Source organism: Diadema antillarum, unplaced genomic scaffold (genome assembly GCF_040938485.1).
Source record: "Diadema antillarum isolate AM-2024a unplaced genomic scaffold, OU_Dant_1.0 seq00000278_RagTag, whole genome shotgun sequence".
NCBI classification, from domain to species: domain Eukaryota; kingdom Metazoa; phylum Echinodermata; class Echinoidea; order Diadematoida; family Diadematidae; genus Diadema; species Diadema antillarum.
The window spans coordinates 30,225-54,128 of record NW_027271309.1 but is presented as its reverse complement, the minus strand read 5'-3'; the positions used below and the strand labels follow the sequence as shown (position 1 = coordinate 54,128).

General features: G+C 38.3%; 1 protein-coding gene across 1 annotated transcript in view; it reads right to left on the bottom strand.

The window, feature by feature from the left end:
• Positions 1–23,904, bottom strand: part of LOC139729971 (neurexin-1-like) — a 54,875-nt gene that overhangs the window by 16,708 nt on the left and 14,263 nt on the right. The window contains exons 2-5 of the mRNA XM_071640886.1: positions 10,896–11,135; positions 9,421–9,671; positions 8,231–8,352; positions 1,140–1,466 (exon numbers count right to left, since the gene is read on the bottom strand). Of these exons, the coding sequence (XP_071496987.1) occupies positions 1,140–1,466; positions 8,231–8,352; positions 9,421–9,671; positions 10,896–11,135 (940 nt within the window). The remainder of the gene's footprint in view (positions 1–1,139; positions 1,467–8,230; positions 8,353–9,420; positions 9,672–10,895; positions 11,136–23,904) is intronic.

Sequence of the window (23,904 nt, the reverse complement as noted above, 5' to 3'; positions counted from 1 at the left end):
GATTGCTTATGAAAAAAAAAAATCCTTTTGTTGCTGTTTTTGGTTTATAGGAGGGGATAAAAGCAGGGTAATGAAATTCTTAAAATACTCCTTATTTCCTTATATACAGGGTGCAACTAATCACTCAAGTGTATCTAAGATCCCATTTATCATTTATGATGAAGAGTAAACATAACTCTGCATAAGTATAAAAAGTCAAAGCAAAATCTCTTTTTTGTTTTGGGTTTATTGGAAGGAATAAAAGCAGGGTAATGAAACTTCTTTAAAAAAAAATCTTCATATCCTTATACCTGGTATAACTAATCACTGGAGTGTATCTAACACCCATATTATCATTTATGATGAAGAGTCAACATAGCTCTACATAAGGACAAAAAGTCACTACATTTTCAACATTTTTGTTTGAGTCAAGGTTGGGTTTCAAGTATTTCGAGATCTTCATTTCGTTCATTCTCAATGTTACTCTTTTTAATACAAAAATCATAATTCTAGACTCAACAAGCATTGCACAAAAGACTGAGTTGTTTGCCTTTTCTGCAAAAAAAGGGGCAAGGCAAGCTGAAAGAAAGAAAAAAAAAGGGGGTAAAGACATGATATATATTAAGTTGTTGAAATACATCCAGGCATCAGATTGTATGAAAAATAAAGTTTTATTACTTTTGGGAAGAGGAAGAGGTGTGGGGGAATGGCAAAGTATTGATTGATGACTCCAAAGAAGAAATAATGAAACATGACACAAACTGTAGGCAAAGATCAAGGTGATGGAGAATACCAGATTATTCAAGAGCTGAGATTAATTGAAAGATAGGCAAACAGATCGATAGCTGGAAAGACTTTCAGATCTACATTGGATAGACTTATGAAGAATAAAGGGACAGATGACACAGAAACTGGAGACGGATCCAATTGTGATTGAGTGAGGAAGGCAAGTCTACATCAGACAGGAAAGAACTCTTGAGAGAGGAGAGAAAAAGTTGCAATGTAATAAAGACAAGATAGTTTGAGAAGGCTTGTAGATGGTACTCTCGTCTGTGAAACGAGCACACAATATCAGACCATCAGAAGCAGAAGGTCAGTTATGACCTCTGGTGAAAGAGAGATACAATGCGTGTCGCCTCGCCATGTCACAAGGTCTTTACCTTCTGCTCTATCAACGTTGTCGACGGTCACCATGAGATGATCGTCTTGCCGCTGGACATGGACTGCATGCCACTTGTTGTCATCCAGGCTGTGTCCAGCGGTAATGGTCGTCTGGCCCATGCCGTAGTTGGTGAGCACGCGGATCTCGCCCTGCGAGAGCTCCACCATGAGCACGTCGATGACGCTGTCGGAGGACGTGGCCACGAGGAGGCCGTCCGGGAAGCGGGTGCGGAAGCGCAGGAAAATGTCCTCCACCTTGCTGCGCGAGTTGGTCGGCACTGTGATGCGCATGTACTGGTTACCATTGAACGACAGTCGTGCAACTTCTGCATCATCCAGTCGTAGATTTTTCAGGGACGTGAAAGAGGGAAATAAAAAGGATGAGAAAAATCATGAGTGCAAAAGAACAAAAACCTGAAGCCATGATGCATCTAGAAAACACATAATAGTTTGACTTCCATGTTAATAAATCTAGAAAAAGAAAAAGAACATTATACTCTCAGTGCTGGGTTAACTTTTTGCTTGCATAATTTGCACTACGTATTTCCTTTTGTTTGATAAGTAATCAGCTGAATTGAATTAAATTGAATTGAAAAGTCACTGAGGTATGTGCAATCATTCTACATCAAATCATAACCCTGTGCTCCACATTCACTTGCTTCTAGATCTTTATTCTTTGAAAATATAAAACTCGTGAGGCAAGCAACTGAGTATATGATAATAGCTTGAGAGGATGACACTGCAACAACTCCTGACAGCTTGCCCATCAACTTTGAACAGTTAACTACACTGGAGCCTAGAAATTCCCAATAACATTCCTTTTTTTTTCAACTGCCCACGATGGCCTCATCTCTCACTCTTTTGAGCCATGTACTAACCAGACTTAAATGAGATTATTCATAACCCAGCTAAGACCTCTCTGATCTTGTGGATAAATGTTGTGATTATGATTGGGTCAACAGATCACTCGAGGTATTTGTAAAAGATTATTTCAGTGATGCTTTCCAAACTTTTCTATGTTCAAAGGCGTCATTCTTTTGTAGTATTAGGTAGAGATATTTAACCAAGGAAATAAAAATGTAATGAAAAAAATAATGAGTACAGAATGAATAGGTAGATTGATAGATAGATAGATAGATAGATAGATAGATAGATAGATAAACAGACAGACAGATAGATAGATAGATAGATAGATAGACAGATAGATAGACAGATAGACAGCTAGATAGATAGATAGATAGATAGATAGATAGATAGACAGACAGATAGATAGATATATAGACAGATAGATAGATAGATAGACTGATAGATAGATAGATGGATAGACAGATAGATAGATAGATAGACAGATAGATAGATAGATAGATAGACAGACAGATAGATAGATAGATAGATAGATAGACAGAAAGATAGACAGAGAGAGAGAAGAAATAATGACTTTGAAAAACATAGTATGAAGCTACTGTGGATGACAAACGAGGAAGACATAGTGTTATCACTACCAATTATGAGAAAGATATTAAGATGAACTGCTCGCAAATACTGTGAAAGAAATATATATACATGAGAATATTTTGCGCGGAAAGATTTGAACCATTATTATTAACAGGTTCTCCCAAAAAATTTATTAATTTGAATGAAAAAAAAAATGATAGAGATCATGGAAAATACAAAGAAATGTGTGTAAAACAAGAGTGAAAATGACACCAAAATCCCATGAAGCTTAATAACAGATGGGGCAAGACAAAAAAGAAATAGTGATAGGATGCAAACAACAATTACTGTGCTGAATTTATGGAAAGTTTGTGTGTAAAGAAAGGAACATTATCAATGAAAAGAAAACATGTAGTCATTATTTGGAAAGACAGTATATATTTCATTTCCTTTCCACGAACAGCAAAACATATACACCACGTTAATATACATGTATCAATGGATATATGTACATATGTATGAATATTCTTATACATATGTATATATCATTTTTTGAATCAGTGCACAAATGTCCATCTGTATGTGAATGTGTATGCATGCAAGCATCTGTGTATCTATGTGGGTGTGTAAATATGTACTTATGTAACATATACAAGATACGATACAAACATAAAAAATAACACATTTGAAATGCTGCATAGAAACTTTTTACGTCATTTGTAGAACAGCCATTCCTTTCATGAGACATACAAGTACATACAGTATACACACTTGCAGCATTACAATTCATTTGCACAGCTCAATATTTCCTCTCGTGGTATTTTGTAAAATGTACAATATGACTTACTCCCACAACTTTGGGTTGTTACGTAGTTTTGACTTTGTAACAAGGCCAACAAGAGATCATTTACGGCTGCATGCTCTCATCTTACACATACAACAAAAACACCTGTCAAAAGAGGACTGCATATTTGTAGACCCTTCCCTGCCAAAATGAGCTTTAGAGGCCTCACTGCCAATATTGAGTGATCTGACCGGTCAGTGAAGAAGTAATGTCCTATACAACCACATTCTATGGACCTACTACTGGTCACTTTCACTGGTCAGAATGAACTCGAGCAGTGCGGAGGTTTCCTCATCCTGACCATTCCATTTACTACCCCCCATGGCTTGTTTTGGCAGAGAAGGTCATGTGATATGATGTCTCCGTGGTTACCAACTCACCTTCTTCCGTGAACACTGGAGTGCGCGTGTTAGGCAGACAGAGCATTAGAGCAAGAAGGGTATTTCGTTTGGCAGTAATGCAGCGAGGGGTGCGGATAGGTAGCGAGAAGGTGGATTGAGTTTGTTTTTTTTGTTTTTTTCAGAGGAAAATGGGAAGGATTAGAGAGAGAGAGGTATCGACAATGGAAGCCAGAGATTGTTAGTAGTGTTAGCAGCTGTTGTTAGTAATGGCAGAATGGGTGGGAGATATGTTAAACTTTCACCACCGTTTCTTGGGAAAGACCTCGTGAAGGAGTTTGATACTGATCAGAAACTCATAGTCGTGATCTCGCCACAACGACCACATATTGTCTACGAAAGCATGTTGAAATGCTCATTAGTAATCGGAACGCTTTTTGCACACATAAGTATTCAAGATGCATGACAACATTGAATGTTCGAGCACATAACATCTTTTGAGAACAAGGAAACACATTCCTGTTGTTTGTATAGCAATGTTTTATCTGAGATTTTCCCAAGAAACCATGATGAATGGTGAGAAATACGAGAAAGAGAGCGAGAGAAAAAGGTACTGAGAGAAAGTATACTGAAAAATCTTCTAGTTACTGTCTACAACCGAATATAAACAGATGTTAGTATTGGAAGGCTGGGTCTGAACAGGGGGAATTACATCAGTGGCAAATGAAAACAATGACATGAACAAACCATTCATTTTGTTGCACAAAAGATGTTAGTCAAAGGCAGGGGAAAGCACTTCATTGACTCTTCAAATTAAATAATTTGCTGCACAAATTACAACATACATTATGTTGTTGACCACCCAACAAACATATCAGAATCATTGGATGTACTCAGAACACAGAAAGGATATTATGTCTTCACCAAAGCATGCTAACACTATTTTTCCAAAGCCCAACTACAAAGAGAGTTGATTCTGCCCTAAAGAGGGCGCCAGAAGGTATTGATGATGTCCCCCTGTATGAATTGGCTGTATATCACATTTTGGCTGTTTATCGGACTTTGGTTGTATATCAGTTCTGGGCCAAATTTAGAAGAGTTTATGTAAAGAATTACTAGCTCTAACCACAAAAATCCATTGAACAGTCTTAAAATCCATCTTTTCCAGATCTTTATCAGCATGTTTCTTTTTGATTATTCGTGTCTTTGTTTTGGATATTTTTATAACATGAAAAAAATAGAAGGATTACTGTATAAAGAGAAGAGTCAATGAGAAGATATATAATTGTTAGTCAGAACAGAGGACTAATATTCTATGCACAGTCACACAAACAAGAGACAAGTGTGTCACAGAAAACTTGTCATACAGCCTTGCCCAGAGAAAGGAAAATTCAGAATTTCATTTTCTATAACACTATCATCGCTTGCCCTTTGAGCATTTATGCCTTTGGAAAAATATGCACTTTTGGTGATTACAAGGTAATGATCGCATTAGACCTAACAAGATTATGCCATAAATTTCCATGCAGGCTTTGATGTTTAACTATTAAAAAAAAAACCAAAAAACCCAACAACAAGAAACAAGCACTGGATTGTTGGAATGCTCGACTTTTCTTTTTCTTCTTTTTTTTTTTTAAACTGTCAAAAAACGTGTCTCCAGGTATATGCTGGGATATACTTTTTGGGACAGTGACAATGCAGTTAGAAGAGTAATCTAATCTACTTGGATCAAATTGCAGTTGGAGAAAAAAAAATGAGCAGACAATAACTGAATCCTCACAGCTTATATTCTGCACTTCTCTTTTTTTCAACATCTTCCTGAATAATGTGTAATGCAATTATGAAAAAGGGTTTGAAATAACTTGGTCACTTTGGCTAAAAACACAGAGGAAAACGGAGACTATAGAAATGCGCAGTTAATACAATGCATCTCCGTAAAATATGTATTTAACACCGCCTGTGGACATTGGATTGTCAACGATCCTTTCAGATTAATGGCACTGTAACAAAATGGCATATTGAGCAACTTGACTCAGCAGCACTTGGCCCATAAATTTCTGTGGCAGATTTGTTGCTTGAGACACACCACAAATGAAAATAAAGGCAATATTGCAAATTTACATTGCTTTTTTCTCTTTGCCCCTTGAAATAAATCATGCAGTCGACGACGACGGAGCCAAGATGTATTGTGCCCCCAGGTCGTCGGGATCAGCAGAATATGCATTTTTCAGTCTTTTGTTTTGTGAATGATATCGGGTGCAGTAATTTTCATGGGATAAAGCTTGATCACTACTGCAGGCAACAACGTCTACATGTAGGTCTGGGTGCTGTCGTGTGTGTGCTGTGCACTGTGCAAATCTTGCCATTGCAGTGGGCACATTACTGTAGTGAATCCCTGCCAGAAAGCATTGCATTGTGATGAACAACCAGCCAAGTTTGTAAGGACAGAAATTGAAATTTCTTTTTTGCTTGTCTGTTTTGTTTTGTTTTTCCACTTTCTTGCAAGGTTAAATGGGTTGTGCCAAGTGTAAGTGCTCACTCTAAAGCTATTGCTAGATATTTGATGACAAAATTCAATAGAGACAGTCCAGAACAAGAGTGGCAATTTCAAATGCCAATTCTTAAATTCTATATGGATAAACAAAATTCTTAAAATTTATATTTTCATTAAAAAAAAATCAAGGACTGACTGGCAGTCACGACAGTGCTAGATAATGCCTTCTTGTTAAATGACGATGGGGATTACCTTGTCTTAACACTTCACTAAAGTGAGATGACTACTATTAGATGAAAATTCAGACAGGTAGATACAATGTATGTCTGAATGAGTGTTAGATTTTACTGAAACCTTTGTTGATCTTGTGCCTTGATATCATCTTCTTCATTTCCATAAATTTTTCTAAGGGAAAGGTTTATTAGTAGTTATTCATAAAGAGAAAGTTGGATTGAGAGAACAAGCAAAACAGGAGCAGCAAAGCTTCAAAGTTCCAACCAGCCCTGGTCTGCCCATTGTATCAGTAGCATTCAGGGCTCAAATATGCTGGAAAGGAGGTATAAGTATTTAAGCAATATGACAGTGCCTTACGAAGTAAAGTGCTGGCAATAAAGCATATCTGATGAAAGAATGCAAGATTGATGCAGATTTCTATCTTCCTAGCTATGGATTGATGCATGCCAAATCCAGCTAATATCTAGCATCTCAGTGAATTCTGATTGATAGCTTCATACAGCTTGAAATAAAAAAGGGAGAAAATTATTCAGTGCACACTGACTTCATTTAAACAACTCAGATGAAAAAAACAACAACAAATAAAAGCATAATAATGAGAATAAGAACCTGTACAAGGTTCCATGATGTTGCTGAGAGTTCAATTCACATGGAAATGTGAGTTAATTTTGTCTTTACTAATGTAATGATAACATCAGGGCTATTTGCAATTGTACTTGCCCATCCCAAAATCAGGCTGCTGATTCGTGAGATTGAGAATCTGTCATCTAAAATAAACTCACTAAAATGCAATGAAAGGCATGTACAAAAAACGAAGAAGAATAAATACACCTTGTTCCAATATGTCCATAGAAAGCAAGTAGAGTCCAATGTGCACTAAATATTTCCCTCTGCGCATACCGGGCAAGGTGGTGAGGCAAAGATGTGGGATATGGATTTCAGCGCATTCACATTCACAGAAAATTGTGACACAGCAACATTTTCTCCCCATGCTTTGATTCAGAGTTAGCGTAAAAAGTACATTTTGAGTTTTAATCAGTGACACACACAAACAAACAAACAGACATTCTTGTTTGTGATAGTTTTGTTATATCACCAAGAGAAGAGTGGCATTTTCATCCTGAGAAGAAAGGTATGACTTCCAAGATTGTTGTAAACACATATTTTGAAAATGTATTTCTCAGGAAGAAAACAAAACTCATACCAAAGTCTGAAGGCTTTCAAATGAATGAAATATGGCCAAAGGATCTCAATGGACAAAGTCAAATACTTGAAAATCTTATCAAAGCTTTGTATGAACATGATTAACAGCCTTTTTAACTGCCTATCGGGTAGACTATTAGAAAAGAGTGTTGGGAATTGATTACATGAGATTAAACTGACACTAGAATTGAATTGAGCTGAATTGAATTGAATCATGTTTTATGTTCTTTCTTACGAGATCCCATGTCAGAGATGAATTGGATATATACACACAAGAGAAGCAAATCAGCTCGCCTCTTCTGCCTTTGAATTGCTTGTGAGTATTGAACTCATTCTTGGAAGGCACCCCGTGATAATTTTCTCAGAATGCCAAACTTGACAGGGAAATAGTCAATCAGGCATGGGATGAGAAAAAAAGAGATAGATGGCGAGAGATGGAAAATGCTAAATAGTAGTTAGCCGTGTACTAATTTCTGTGCACATAGGACACGAAACAGAAATATGTTAGTATCATAGGTATCTGCTGAGACTGGTGCATGTTACCTTCTTCACATGTCTTTCCCGTATAGCCAGTGATGCGGCAGTCACAGACAAACCTGTTCCATCCCTCCATGCACAGCCCTCCATGTTGGCACGGCTCCGACGCGCACTGTGGTTCCTCTTCCCTGATTATTGACCATTTCAGAGCAAGATTTACACTATGGTCCTTCTTCCCCCGACAACTTATCGATAGAAATCAAGATTCATCATGATAACTGTCTTCTTTAATCATTAATCAATACAAATCCAGATTTTCACCGTGGTCCGTTTTACCTAACAACTGATTAATACAAGTCAAATTTCATCTTGACTGTTATCTTCCTTGATCATTAATGATACAAATTAAGATTTACACTGGGATCCCTCTTTAATAACAATTGATCAATACTAACCAATATTCATATTGAGTGTCATCTTCCTTCGCAGTTGATCAATACAAACTAGAAATATCACTGAGGATGGTTAATACCCCTGCCTCGATCACTTTTATACTGGAACACTGCCGAGAAGGAGTAACAGTAACTATAGAGTGCTGTTATCATGGCAACATACTTTTTGCTACTCACAAAACATATGCACAAATTTATATCACAATAACCCCATGAGCCATTTTTTTTTTGTGTGAATCATTGATAAACTGGAAAATATAGATTAATCTGCAAAGCCGTGACAAATGTGCTTTTGCACAACTTTACATTGGGCTCAACATGAGTGTGAAATTTCATTTGGATCACTTGAAAATTGGAGAAGTAAAGTCTGATCAAAAATTTTGGCAACATACCAACTGCATGAAAGTCAGACCACATCCTGACTCCTATATACCCTCTTCAAACTTTGTACGGCTGGGGTGGAATATTAAGATTTACACCGTGTTTCCTCCTCTGCGACTTGAAGGGAAACTGTAGATGCCATATACTTTGTGGGGAGTTTGTTTTTGTAAATCTTGTGAGTCAGGTGGTTATTTGCCAATTTCAAAACACGTAAAATATAAATTCAGATCTTGGCATAAATGCAATGTGAAAACACACATTTCTCCATCCATTGCTGTACTTCATGATCACAGCTTTTAACCACTTGCGAAATTGTCAGGAAGTGCTCATTTGCAAAAAATTAGGCTCAATTAATATATGGCATCTACAGAAACTTGAGCCATGATGAGGCAACCGGGCCCCCTACTCATGATCAATTCTCACCTGCAGAAAGGTCTGACATCGCTGTTGTCCTGCTCCACAGCAAACTCGGGTAGGTCAATAGTATCTCCCTGTAGGACCAGGTTCTTGAGGCAACCCACGTAACCTTTACGCAGCACTCCCGAGAACAGGTCGATGGGCAGGAAGGCGCCGTCCGTCTCGAAGTCGATGCCGCCCACCACCAAGTGGTCCTGGAGGTTGAGGTGGCGACTCGTTCCTCCCACGGCAAATTTGCCCACCTCCTGGTTATCAACCTGAATGCGATACGAGATCATGACGAGTTATGTTTAACCAAACTAACATTACCTCACTTGCCTGATAGACTTCAGATCACACACCCTAGTGAACTCATGAGCAAGCACATGTGATCAGAAAGGGTGGAACTTGCGAAAATTGACATACCATTTCTGGTGACTAGAAATTGCTGATATTTTAGTAAGCATTCCATTATGTTTATTGGCAGAAGAATCAGTTCCATCACAAACTTCAAATTCTCATAACTTTTTGTAACAAATGCCCAAGGAAAGGTGCTTGAATTCAGAAAGAATTCAATGACAAACTTCAGATGCTTGATAGTACATTGCCAAGCAATGTCACTGTACCTTCAGGTTTCAATTCATTCATTCACTTGATAGGTTTGATATCATCATAGCCAGCAGAATTCTGCTCAGGGATTCAATTATCTCAGTGAATTTATCTGTGAATTTGCACTCAAGCACACAAACTGTGATAAAACTGGCATACAAAATGCACCTGGAAAGTAAAAGTAAATAGATATCAATTTGTAGGACACAGTCTTCTTAAAGGGAAGCAGTCCTGAGATTTTCACTGTACTGATAATTAAGAAGAGTAAAAAATATAACCTTTCACCAATTTATACGCGTGGACATCAAAAATTGTCTCCGTACGCGATTTTAAAAAAATAATTCCTGCAAGCGATCATGTAAGAGCCTGCCAAAAGGTGCAACGTCATTGATGCCCTACTCTCAAGTTGACAGCCGTGCCTCAGAAAACCAATTTAAGTGTTCAAAATGATCATATCTGATTTTTTCATAAAATGTGACAATATGTGGTTTTATAATTTCAAACAAAATATTTCAAGCTTATTTATATATACAATTAATATAAAAATAAATAGTAAACATGTATTTATAAATAACTAGGGAGCGTACGCATGACGAGCAGAACACCGCTGGAAAGAGTTGTGCATCGATGACGTATGACTCTCCGCCAAGACTTGCTCATTTGCAGAGTCACACTTTTTTAACCGAAATGTACGAGCTTATTTGGTGATTTGAAAGTTTGTTTTTGATGAAAGTAGTTCATTTGAGGTACCAACAACAACATATTTTTTTTAATTTCATGAGGACTGCGTCCCTTTAAGTCCTGCACTGCAAACATCAAAACAAACATTACACTTTAATTCCAATGTGGACAGACTCTCACTGCAGCGACATGAAAAGAAAAAGAACCCAAACCTGGACTGTGCCACGAGTGTGGTGCCTGTCAATGAAGACGTAGTGCCAGAGACCGTCATTCAGCGGTGGGGTAGGGGCCTTGTACCGGATGGACCCCGATCCCAGGTCCAGCACCATGTAGAGGTAGCCGTCCATCAACTCCAGAGCAAAGAAGTCGGTGATGTGGTCCGCCCCTCGGTTGTACATGATGACGCCCGACGGCTCGTTGGTTCGGAAGCTGAAGGAGAGGGTGCCCTCGGTCTGTGCACGGGAATTATGGAAAGGGTGGGGCCATATTTGGAAAGAAAGATAAAAAAAACCAAATGGCCATCCATCAGCATATGTACATCTATATTAACTGTTCAATGCAGTAAAAAGGTGTATGCAGAGAGTTAAATCAACCCCATTTCTGCGTGATAACGAAAATGCTCCATTCAAACTTGACATTCGATTTAAATGCACGACATCATGCACACATATTTCAGATACGATTCTTGCTGCAATTAACAATGCCACTCCACAATTTCTGTGGCAAATACTGTTGAAAGTGTCACATTCTTGAAAAAAAAATGTAGCATGCTGGGGGAGGGGAGACAAAGTCAACAGTTCTTCTGGTGGAATACCTATAATCACATAAAATGATGCAAAACAGACCTACACGAAGGCCGAAAACAAATGAAGCTGTTGGTGACCTCACTACAGACTTCCCTGGGCATGACAACTCTCTATGACTTCTCTGAACTTTGACCTCTTGACCTATGTGTCTAGTGCAATGAAAGTCAGTAGACCCAAAGATGAATCACTCCATTGCTAAAATTCACCTGCCATGCTGCAGAGTTACCATATCATCACTCAACCCAGTACGGATTTAAGTGCTGATGACTTTATGTGCACACAACGAAGCATAAATACACTGATTACATATTCACAATTGTTGTCAACTGAGAACCAAAAGGGCTTTATGACAGCAAGTCAGACCCTTCTCTTCCTTAACTATAAGAAGGAATAAAGACAAAATGTTAATATTCAAGATGAAGTTATCATGCAATCTTAAAAAAACAACAACTGATCAACTATAAAGAAGATAAACAATGTGAAGTGAAAATGAGTAAATCTCAGCAAAAAAAAAAATTGAATGCATCATAGAAAAAACATGCCATATTCAAATTGCAAAAGGTTTTATGGAATAATTTCTGAAAACATGAAGAAGTAGTTTCATCCAGAGATGCTAGTATTTTGTGGCAAGAGAATTATTACAAATGAGCCATGCTGTTGAGAAAATATATCACATTTCAAATAAAAACTAAAATGTTGATATTCAAATATTTCTGAAAATATGACTGTGTTGCGGCAGAGATACGTCAGATTGTGAAATAAATGATGAATGTTCTGTGGGAGACAGAAATGATTAGAAGAAATCAATCAAAAGAAAAAAAAAAACATTTTTTTGCACAGGTAGAAAATATGATGACGGCATTGCTTTCTGGTTCAATCATTGTCATCAATGAAGTCGACATTTCCATAGGAGACAGTGATATAAACGGATGTTATATTCCCAGTTTGGATACACTTGACGTCATATAAGACCTTTTCAAATGAATTGTATTACATTAGTACAGAGGAATATATGTGTGTATGTATGTATTAATGCATGTATGTATGTATGATGTTTGTATGTATGTATGTGTAATGTGTGATGCATGTATGTACGTATGTACACATGAGTTATATCACGCAAAGACCTCTCTGTGTCATAAAGAAAAAATAGGTTAGTCAGATATTGAGAAGTGTTAAAATGTATGCAAGTTACGCATGCTGGGTAAATGTGTCTTCAAGATTTGAAGCTTCTGGCGGCTTTCCATGCACTGCTACGCACCATTTCAACATCTGACTTTGCAATCTGGGATCGCTGCGTAACGTGCTCAATAACTTTGGCACGCCATGTGGTACATGGAGCAGGGAAAACAGATAGGTCCTCATCTTCCCACAGCATTTTTTCCTCTTTTATTCTCATTATCGCTACTTTTTTTTTTTGGGTTGCTTCGTCTTTTTCTGTCCCTAGGTTGCTTTCATGGGATGTCTGGACAAGTAATGAATTTACTGACGGGAGCATGCATGCTCAACAAGTCATGTGATCTCCATGTTCGACACGCAAGCAGCATGCGCTCTCTAACCCAGACTCCACTAAATTGGCAACACTCTCTGTATTTCTCATCAGACCGTTCAGATCCTCTGAACCTGATGCAGTGGCCTGCACACGTGTGTGAGGGTTTCAAGTTCATCCGACTTTAAAATACAAGGCTTGGACAAAAATGCTGACATATGAAACACAATCTGTTTGCTTGGAAGAAACTGCCATACTATCATCTTGAAAATACTAACAACAATGATGTGTGATTTTCTCAAATTAATTTTCCTATTGCTGTGAGGAAAATGTTACTGTTGCAAGATACATACATGTAATGGAAGAAATTAGGTTTGAGATGGACACTGCCCTCATATGCTAACTTTAATCATCAAACTTTCGACCTGTACATAGCCATCATCATGATCTAACAAATGAACATACGACAAGAGTCTAAAAAGCAAGGTGGCGCCTCCCTGGTCTGAATGGCATGATGTACCATGATATAACTGCTATATCATACAGTAAAATATTATATGATTCTACACTGATATAAAAATGAGTAATAATTCTTCTGAAATTTTAGCTTTACACAAATTATAATACTTCTACACAGAAAAATATTATAATCATCTAACATTATCTTGTAAACAGAATTATGTTGTGCACCATACGCATGTAACAAGCCTAATTTCTTCCACATATACACTAATTCTTATATAGAGATAGATAGATAAACAGATAGATAGATAGATAGATAGAGAGAGAGAGAGATGGGGGAGGGGGAGAAAAAAATGAGAGATGAATAGAATGCACACCCACAAATCACCATTAATCTCCATAGCAAAAGAGACAGGGACCGAAGAGCTAAGAGATTGAAGTATATAATGTCTGCTTCATCGGTTACCAGTCAACAAGCCCAGAGCAAGTAATGAGATCCTGAAAATTGTTGCATGCCCACAGGTGACATCATCTTGAGCCTGAGTGAAGACATTTTGTGCGAATCTGGCCCGGTTTGCCCCGCCTCTTTGCCCGCTCTACCATCCCTTCATAACCTCAACTCTCTTCCAGCTCAGGGAAATAATGCCTTTTGAAATAAAGATACGTAATCACCCTTCCAGACACACTATAAAACAGTATTACTGGGAAACAGGCACAGGATTTCATTGCTAATTAAAGGAGATCAGTGAAAATCAGCCAATAAATGGTGGTCATTTTGATACCTTAATGTTTTGTACCCTAACCCTACAATGTACCCTACATTTTCCAACTGCATTATTTTTTGCAGTGCTTATGGCATATTGAAACAAATATACTGTTCATACTTGCAAATTCATAAAGATCATACAGCTGAAGCTTCAACTGCATTGATTTCATCAAAAACATATTTTGAGGGGGTTCACCATTATTATTGAAGAAATTAATATTATCTCCTGTACGTCTGGTGACTATTTCAAATGCTTGCTTTGGAACTGTAATATTTCAGTTTCAAGTTTATCTCCAGTGAGTTCTGTATTCAGCTTGCACCCATATTTGTGTTGCATTTTCAGTTTTCAAGCTTATCTGCAGTGATTTCTGTATACAGCTTGCACCTATATTTGTAATGCATGTCTGCTTACTATATTATTGGTGCACTCCAAGTTAGTGTTGAAGTTTAAACCTCAGAATCAGTGACTGGCTTGAGACATTGTGTAGCAAAGAAAACAACAACAAAACAAACATATATCATGTGTGTGTTTTGTTGTTGTTGTTGTTGTTGTTGCTGTTTTGCCACATGGCAAGATATCCCACACCACAGACACACCACAGACACCCGAGTCTGGACTGAGCAATGTTGCGTGTAATCATACCGTCCCCTCTAGCAAGAGGCAAAACACTCTGTCCCTCGGATAGGACATAAAATGAAGGTCCTGTGTATGAGAGAGTAACAACTCATGCACGTAAAAGATCTCGCTTCATTCTTTCATCGCAAAGAGCAGGGTGTTTAACCCGGTGAAGTGGTCCCACCTCACATCCAACTGGACCCCATGGAAGACCAGCTTAGCATAGCTGAATATGGGCTATCCAGCCATCTTCTCAGATGGAAATGAACAAACAAACAAACAAACAAACATGAAATTCAGATGCAAATGTCACTTCACAACGGGAATTGAATGCAGTGGTACCGGTAACCCGAGAAACCATCACTTCTTGTTCAAATGAGCATATTTCTCTTAAATCAAGGTCCCTCCTTCCTAGCTCTGCATTACTGATGGCTCCTGATACTTGCCAGCAAATCTCAGATCCCTTCCAACCAAACCTGATGAGAGTTGCAATCACAAGTGAGAGGGGCATCACAATTCATGAGAAAGCCGATCCATTTGTGCCCCCCCCCCCACCAACACCACCATCCCATCGGCCTGCTTTCATAGCTCAATCTACATCTCACAACTCCCACAATGGCAGCTTCTAGTTCTGTTCACACTGTCTGCTGCTTGTGAGAATGTCCAATGGCACAAGACAGATCCGAAATATGATTTCTTGCTTGCGTGGCTGTGTGTGCAGGCAAAATACTTTCATCATTTGTTCACTGATTACCTTATGAAACAAAATCCATAGCCGCATGTACACTTACTAACATCGCGATTTTTAAAATCGCGATATTTTGGTTCCACCATTTACACTTGCGCAAAAGCATGCGAAGTTTGAGCTTCACGAAACATCGCGATTTTTGGTCGGTAGTGCGCATGCGTAAGTTACCTCTTTTCAACGCACGGTAGCTGAGTGGAAGCGCGCGCTATATTCTGTTCGTTTTCACTGCAGTGCAGTATATTTTGATCACAGCTAGCTGGTTGGAACGTTGAGCCAGGGCTTTTTATCAGTACAATGCACACATAAATTTGTGCTTCTCGAGACTGTTATACCATGGCTAGGTCCATGGTTATACTTACGGTAAAACTATATAGCTTGCTATATTAGATCACATACATAGTAGGTGTGTAAAACTTCACCTACAGCAGCATTCATTAGGATCATGAAATTTCGCCGATATGACGAAAGTGAGAAGTAGGACTTGGAAGTTAGGACTGGTATTTTATCAGGCGACAGCAAGAACTCACACTTGTTACATACTCTTGTACTAGTATTCCACAAACAGCGTATGTCGAGAGCAGTACGGGCACTCCCACAATCTGAATCAACGCATTTCTGGGAGAACATTATTTTGTTAAGTCGTCTTGGGGTGATGATACGTGGTTGGAGAACTTCAGGTTTGCTACTAGTAGTAGTTTTCACGTACTAGTTTCATCAGGGAGAGGGAGGTGAGAGACCACGAGCCGATCGAGGATCTGCCGTTTACACCTGTACACAGCTGTCTATACAGTGTACTAGTACTCTGGCCAGTGACCGACGTACTTTCTACACGTTCCAAAGAGGGATCAGGAGCGCGCGTAAACTCCCGGTGCAATCCGATACCGAACGTCACATGATGAAAAATCGCGATATTTCTGCAGCTTGGGTTTACACTCGCTAACTTCGCCTCCAACTTCGCGATGTTTCAAAAAATTGCACTCCGGCTGGCGATTTTTCTGGCGATGTTTCGAGGGCGTTTGGGTGTAGTTGCTTAGCAACTTACACCCAAATGTCGCGATTTTAGAAAAATCACGATTTTTCCAAGCAAGTGTAAATGGGCCTCATTTTCACATGGCAAATTCCAGCTTGATTTAGAATTTACCAATACCAAAATTCACCAATAAAAACATCTGCTGCCCCTGGGCCAGATGACATAATCTAAAATATTATCTAAAGAAAATTTTACTCTGAAATCTCAACGTCATGCAGCTAACAGACACAGAGCATATTTCAGTGATGTCGTTATTCTCCTGGGGAAAAAAGCCTTAATCTCGCGAGTGTCAGGGCAAATATTGTGAGACTGGCCTGATAATGTCATGACATGGACATTGTGGCTTGTAAGGGCCCTGTCATCTAACACACAGACAAACAAACAGACACACACACGTGCACACATGCATGCACAAATGCACACAAATGAAATGAGCCCGGGAAATGAATGAACAGATAATGTCCACAGAATGGCAGGTCCCTTCACCGCAAAATATCAACATCAGATGCAATAAAATGTTCCACGAGACAGAATGAGAACACGGACTACTGCACCCAATGACCTTTCATTTGTAAATTTCAAAGACAGACCTTGTAACAGACACAACCTTAACTCTCTGTCTGCCAGTTGAATAATTTGTCCATAGGTACGTATGTGAGATTTATGCACATTGGACTCATTAGCTCAGAAGGGGTTAATACCAGGAAGAGGCTGTGGTGCTACTGAATATCAGTGTTTCAATGACATCAATACTTGATCGCCATATTTTTTTCTTGCATCATCTTGCAGTACATTCATCATGCCAACATGACAATAAAATGTTGCTAGTCACTTGCAGAGTAAGTTGCAGTAACAACTTACTCTGCAAGTGACTAACAACATTGCAGTATTTCTTTTGCTGTCTAATTCCTAGAACTATGAATAACTGGCAAAGAGGTGGCAGCACACTCCAACGAGTGCCAGTAAATGACAGTCACTTGCAGAAAAGATCATTTCCTAACTTTTCCATTCATACATGAGCCCAAGACTGATCTATTAGGTCTTTAATGAAATTTTATGATGGTAAAAAGTTTTCCTTATAGCTAATAGTACTCATAATTAATACTCATATATATTCCTCAGAGACATAAATGAGTAAGCTCTCTAATGCTGTGAGAGATAACTTGGAGATGCAATGCAAATGATAACAAGAGGATTGCTGTGGCCTTATCTGAAGGATCACTCATCAGATGAAAAAAAACAACAACAACAACTCTGGATTAATGAGTAATTGCTGGGTAAGGCATTCCTATTTGCAAACCCAAAGTTTGTTGCTAATTTGAGCAGGAATGTCTTCAAGAAATAAATAAGCACAAAATTTGTTGAACAGACAATACCAACAAATATTTAACTCTGACAGAATGTGAAATGTTGATGCTGAGGTGATGGTGATAAAAAAAAATAGCTAAAGTTTGCCACTATAAAACAGTACCCCCCCCAAAAAAAAAAAAAACAATCACCAAAAAACAAACCAAGATCATCTGGTGACGGTGCATGATTGGAAAGCTGACTCAAACATGGCTTCTGCAGAAACACACATCTCCCTCTCCTTTCCTGTCCAGGCAACACAACTTTCAGCCCGGGTTTGGACAGATGTTTGTCAGCTACCGTGAGGACAAACGATGGCACACTCAGCCATGCTTTTCAAGCACAGTCGGGTGGATGGAAACCAAGTCTGGCATCATTAATGCAAAGTGGTTGTGTAATTCAGAACAGCATCACTCAAACTTCAGCTCCAACTCCATTGCCACTTAATGTCTATCCACTGTATTAAGAAAGAGAAAGCTTGTGGGGGGGGGGGGGGGGAGATTTCTCCCTCTCTATCTCACAAAGCTTTTTGAGCTGCTCCGTAGTTTGCAGTGTCTGGCTACTTCTGCGCTACTTCTCTACCCATCGCAGAATCACCTGGGCTAAATTTTGATATATTGCACCATCATGTCTTATTTGTTAATCAATTTTCCTGCAGAGACTCCAGGCACTCCGGCTGTCGGAGTCCCAGGCAATGTCTCACAACATACAGACTGCACGCTTTTCAAATGTAATGACACAAGATACAGGTTTAAATTGTACCTAAGAGTCAACTTTGGTGAGTGGATTTATCTGTCTCTGTTCTGTTCTCCCATTTCCTTTGCCTTCTGTCTTATTTTTCCATCAATGATTATTAAGATTAGATATATATCTAAGCCTGAATTCATCTCATCTCTATAACCAAATACTTATTATGCAGACTGACTTTTTTTTTTCAATCCCAATTGACACAGGCAAACATAAACACACATTACATACAAATATTCAAGCACTGTATATGAATATGTACATATACAAATATATAAATATATATGATCATATACATTATATATATGTTCACATCAAAGCAATCTTCTTTTACAAACACTTCACCTTGCTCACACATTTTTTTACACCAAACCTTTCCCTCCCTTTAAAATGATTTGTCCATTCTTGTGCTGCTGTTTGATGCCAAAGCTTATCTCAAATTTCAAATTTACTCCTTGTAAGGCCATCTCAATGTGCTCCATTGAACTCTACCATGGTCAAGCTGTACGATAGAAATATTGCAAAAAGAATAACAAAAGTGAAACAGCGATCATGTAAATTTTGTGGGTACACTATTCCCAATCCTTGTCAAACTGCTGAATCTTAAGGTTAAAATCAATCACCAAAAGCCATCCTCTGCCATCATTGGGCTTTTCTTACCCAAGTCTCTGGCCATTTTTTTTTGTTCTAGCTCAATCTATACATTCCTCTATCAGCTTCTCTAAGCCCACCAATACTTTTCTTGTCTTTGTGACTATTAAATGGACTCCTTCACTGTGCTTTTATTAATCCTGTGAGAAAGGAAATTGATAGCTTATGAGCCTGCATTTGCACTTTCCTGGGAAGCTACTGAAGTCTAATCCAAAATTTTCACTCTGTGCCATACACTTTATACAGATGGCACTAAAAAGCCACTGTGCAAGGCAAGCCTCATTTTTTTTAAACTCCTGACATGTAGCCAAAACTATATCCTTCCTCAGCTGCTTACCACTATTACACATCATCAGCCAGTTCAGGCAGCATCCTCATGATTGATTGAGTCACACATGGTGAGCTGACCTCTGCTGTACCTGTTGGTTAAGATTGGGGACCACGGGACTCTTGGTGGAAGTCCCCCCCCCCTCCCTCCTCCCCCCACCACCAACCACCCACTCCCAAACCAAAGAGTCACAGAAGGAATAACGCCTGAATCTTTAATGTCATGGGCAGTGTCACTGGTCAGTCCCCTATGAAATATAAATCATGCTCGACTAGACAAGCTGCGATGTTTCATTCATGGCTAGCTTCATATCTACTCTGGATGAGCCACAGAGCTTCACACAGGACACTGATATTAAATCTGCTTAGGAAAACTTTCGAGGATCAATGGCACAAGGTCATGGGCGAAATTGAATTTTTTTTTCATTCTTCTTGTGACAAAATATTTCACAACTTCAAATGTCAGTTGGGTATTATGAATATTATAGTAATAAGAATATCAAGCCCTAATAATATGTGAGAATGAGGTAGACTTGGGTGTGACTGTCAACAGATGAGTGCACAGAAATAACATTATTCATCTACTATTTTTTTGAAAGTTTAAAAGTTAATCACTACAAAATAAAAATTGCATGAGTAATTGATGACTTTAGCACATGAGTTATGTTTGATTTATCAATGATGATAATATCAGTGTCAAAAAATGATAATGATGATAACAATGATAAGAAATACACTAATTATAATGATAATGATAAAATGAAAAATTCATCTAACATCAACATGATCATGACATTTACACTAGAAATATTGCAGACACTACTACTAAGGCTGGTGATAATCACAATGAATATAGCACACTTACAGAAGAAACAGCTCAAGAGCAATCAGTTTGTCTCTCTAAGAAGTCATATTATCTTGTATTAGTATCTAACTCTGTCACATTTAGTAAGATTCCGAGGGTGACAACCATTAATGCACATAATAAAACAAAAGAAAAACATTGCAATTCTGCATGGAGTATGGTTTCATGTCGGACCTTGGTCACGTGGTGGATTTAAGAACCTAACCATCTCTTATTATGTGATATGCTTTAATAATTTGATGAAAATAAATCAGTAATAACTATTCAATAATCAGAATAAGATTAACAATCAAAATAGATTGATGATTTCACTTAAACAAATGCTGTATTTTTTTTTTTCAATCTGTGCAGGTCCACCGGCAATCACACAATTCCAAGTTTAGAGAATTGAAAATATATGTATCACCTTTATCTTCCCAACCTACTGTACCATAGCTGAATTATGAAAGGCATATTTTTATATTTATCTGACGAAAAACAGCTTCCTGCCTGCTGAGAATTCTAAGAAGAGATTCCTGGCTGTATCGAGATAGGCCGATATTAAGGTTTGGCTCACCGAACAATTACGGCAAACTGGTACATAATACCTTGATTAGCCCTTAGGCACATGATATCTATGCCATTTAGTCCAGTTATATTCTACTCCACTAGGTAAATCTAATTCACTGACCTTTTCAAAATATGCCATTGGTATTTTTTTTTCTTTTTTGTAGGGTGACATATAACATTAATGTTCCAAACAATTTGACAGGAAGTTCTGCGATGAATAAGCAATTTCAGTCGCAAGTCATGGTATACCAGACATTACATGCGGTGAATAATCAAATCTGTCGTTGATTAGAAAAAAATTGGGATTTTTTTGCCAATAATGGAGATTGATATTCCACAGCAGTAGAGTTTTCCGGTCATATCAAACATGATTTAGGTTTCTTGTGTCTTTGAGAAAGAATAGCGCACGTTGGAGAAAGCACTCTTTTGATGGTTACAGGTAATGGTAGTGCTTAATGTATACAACAATCTCCTTCAGTGTATAATGCACTGATCCTGAAAAAGATTACCTTTGAATGTATGGCACTGAATTTGAACTTGACCGAGAGACAAGTGAGCTCTTAAATGTCAAGTCTACTCCCTTCACCTAGCCATTATGAACTTTACATGACTCCTTTCAGACATAAATAATGTATCTGAAAATCAAACATGAAGTTGTAACAGCCATTATTCTTTTCCCCTATGAACACGAGACTCAATATGTGACCGTGCATCACAAAACCAATCGCAAAGTCACATGCCCCAATTTTTATGTGAGGATCAAAAACAAGTGAAATGGGTCCACTAAGTCAATCTTCACTGTCTATATCATCTCAAAGAGCAATCCTTCTTCTACATGATTCCAAATTTTGGATCATGAAATGAATCATAAACTGTGTTTTTCATGGTTTTTATAGAACAGCACAGCTTGATGAGATTAAGCATTTGAATAAAACTTAAACTTCAAGGCCTCTTTTGTCAGTAAACATTTTTCCAGAGTGTGTATTTCCTGTCAATTATTTAGATAGGTTAGGAACGTCTATTTGTATTGAGTTACACATCATTTTAAAGCTTAGAGTCTGGTCTTTCAGAAATTGCCCTCATCTCAAAATCGATATCTGGTGACTTTTTGTTGGTTTTGTGATGCAGCGTCACATGTATAATGATCCTTTTTAGAGTTGCTCATGTAAGTGGTATGAAATTAACACTGACAGGTTAAGCATGAACACTGCCATTTTTAAAAGATACATTTTCTTTATAAACTTAGAAGAAAGTAAAGTGGATGTAATTTGAAGAATGGGGAGAGATGTTCAAGTAATTTCATGATCTCTGATCAGGATGAATACTTGTAAAATACCCAATGGATATAAAACTGGGATAAAATCTCTGACATAAAAAAGTCATAAATTTGCCATTATCTATCAAATTTCACTGAAGAGCTTTACTGCTCTGCCTCCTTTCAGGCCTTACTGCTCCCGTACAATATGACCGACATTTTCTTTTGTAGCAAGTTCTCAAATTACATAATGAATAAATCATATAATCATATAATCAGCCAATAAAGAGGCATAGGTTTCTCAGGGTTTCCCCAATCATACCTCAATTGGGTAAACTCTCATGTTGTAAAATGCGCTAATGCAAGATAGCGATCACATTAAACTTGGTTGACACCATGCGAGTCATCGGGGGTCCAGAGGTTCCTATCTGCCTTGTTTCTATGAGGTTCTGTGGTTCTACTAAAGCGTTTGTGAGCTCGTCAATAGCTTCACCTGTGATGATAGCGCTTCTTGACAAATCAGAGAGATCCCTGAAAGGGGCAAGAGATTTGGCCCGCAAGTCCATCAGCTTGAAAAATTGATGGCGGAGGGAAGCTTTACTGTCGTTTACGTGACTTATAAATTATGGATACCTCCCATCAAACTTTCATCAGTTGGTATTAAACGGTCCGCAATAGCCTGCCTTTTTTTGTGGTTGGTGGTGTTACGGCAGCATGTTTCTTCTGGAATATATTCTTTATGTACACACGTAAATCCCTTTCTCTCCCCTCCCCCCCCCCCCCCCCCCTGAAAAAAAGGAGAAAAATATATAGATGAAATGAGATAAAAAATGACAAGATTGACTATTGTGTCCATTTTTTCACACATCTTGCATTGACCTCATAGGAGAGTAGCAAAGAACATACATTTTCCATCACATGCGGGACTATGAATAATGAGATCCACTGGACCTCATCTCCCGTGGTACAAATTATGATAGGGGACAGAGTACATGAACTGCCTGCAATTTTCTGATCATCTCACTCTATCTATTATCTTCATGTTTCTTCCATCGTATGCTACTACATTCGTCTTTCTTTCTCTCTCTCTCCTTGGACAGTTCTTTGATTAGGATTTGGAATAGAAGTGAGCCGTTTATAGACTTGATATATCCCCCAAAGAAGTCTACAGTTTGTTTCAAATCTGATTACACTATATGTTTCTCATGCATTAGTGTATCTGTCCTTTCCAATAAAGTTTCATCACACTCATTTCATATTCTGTGAATTTTGCAACGTGATCTCGTCTCCAATCTCCCCCTGTTTGAAAATCCTCAAACCAGGGTAAAGCCCACACCAATAAAACTTGTGTTTGCGGCTCGCTGAATTCATCAAATCTCCCTTTCATACCTAGATGGAAACATGAATCACGGGGGGACAGTAAGACTCACACCATGACCATGTGAAATGAATCTCCCACCCAACCCTCTCCTGTCACATGTCATCACTCATCCCCGGAAGACATTTGATACGTTGCCAATTTGAGGATCAAGCACAGACAGGATTCCAGAGGTGAAGCAGCTT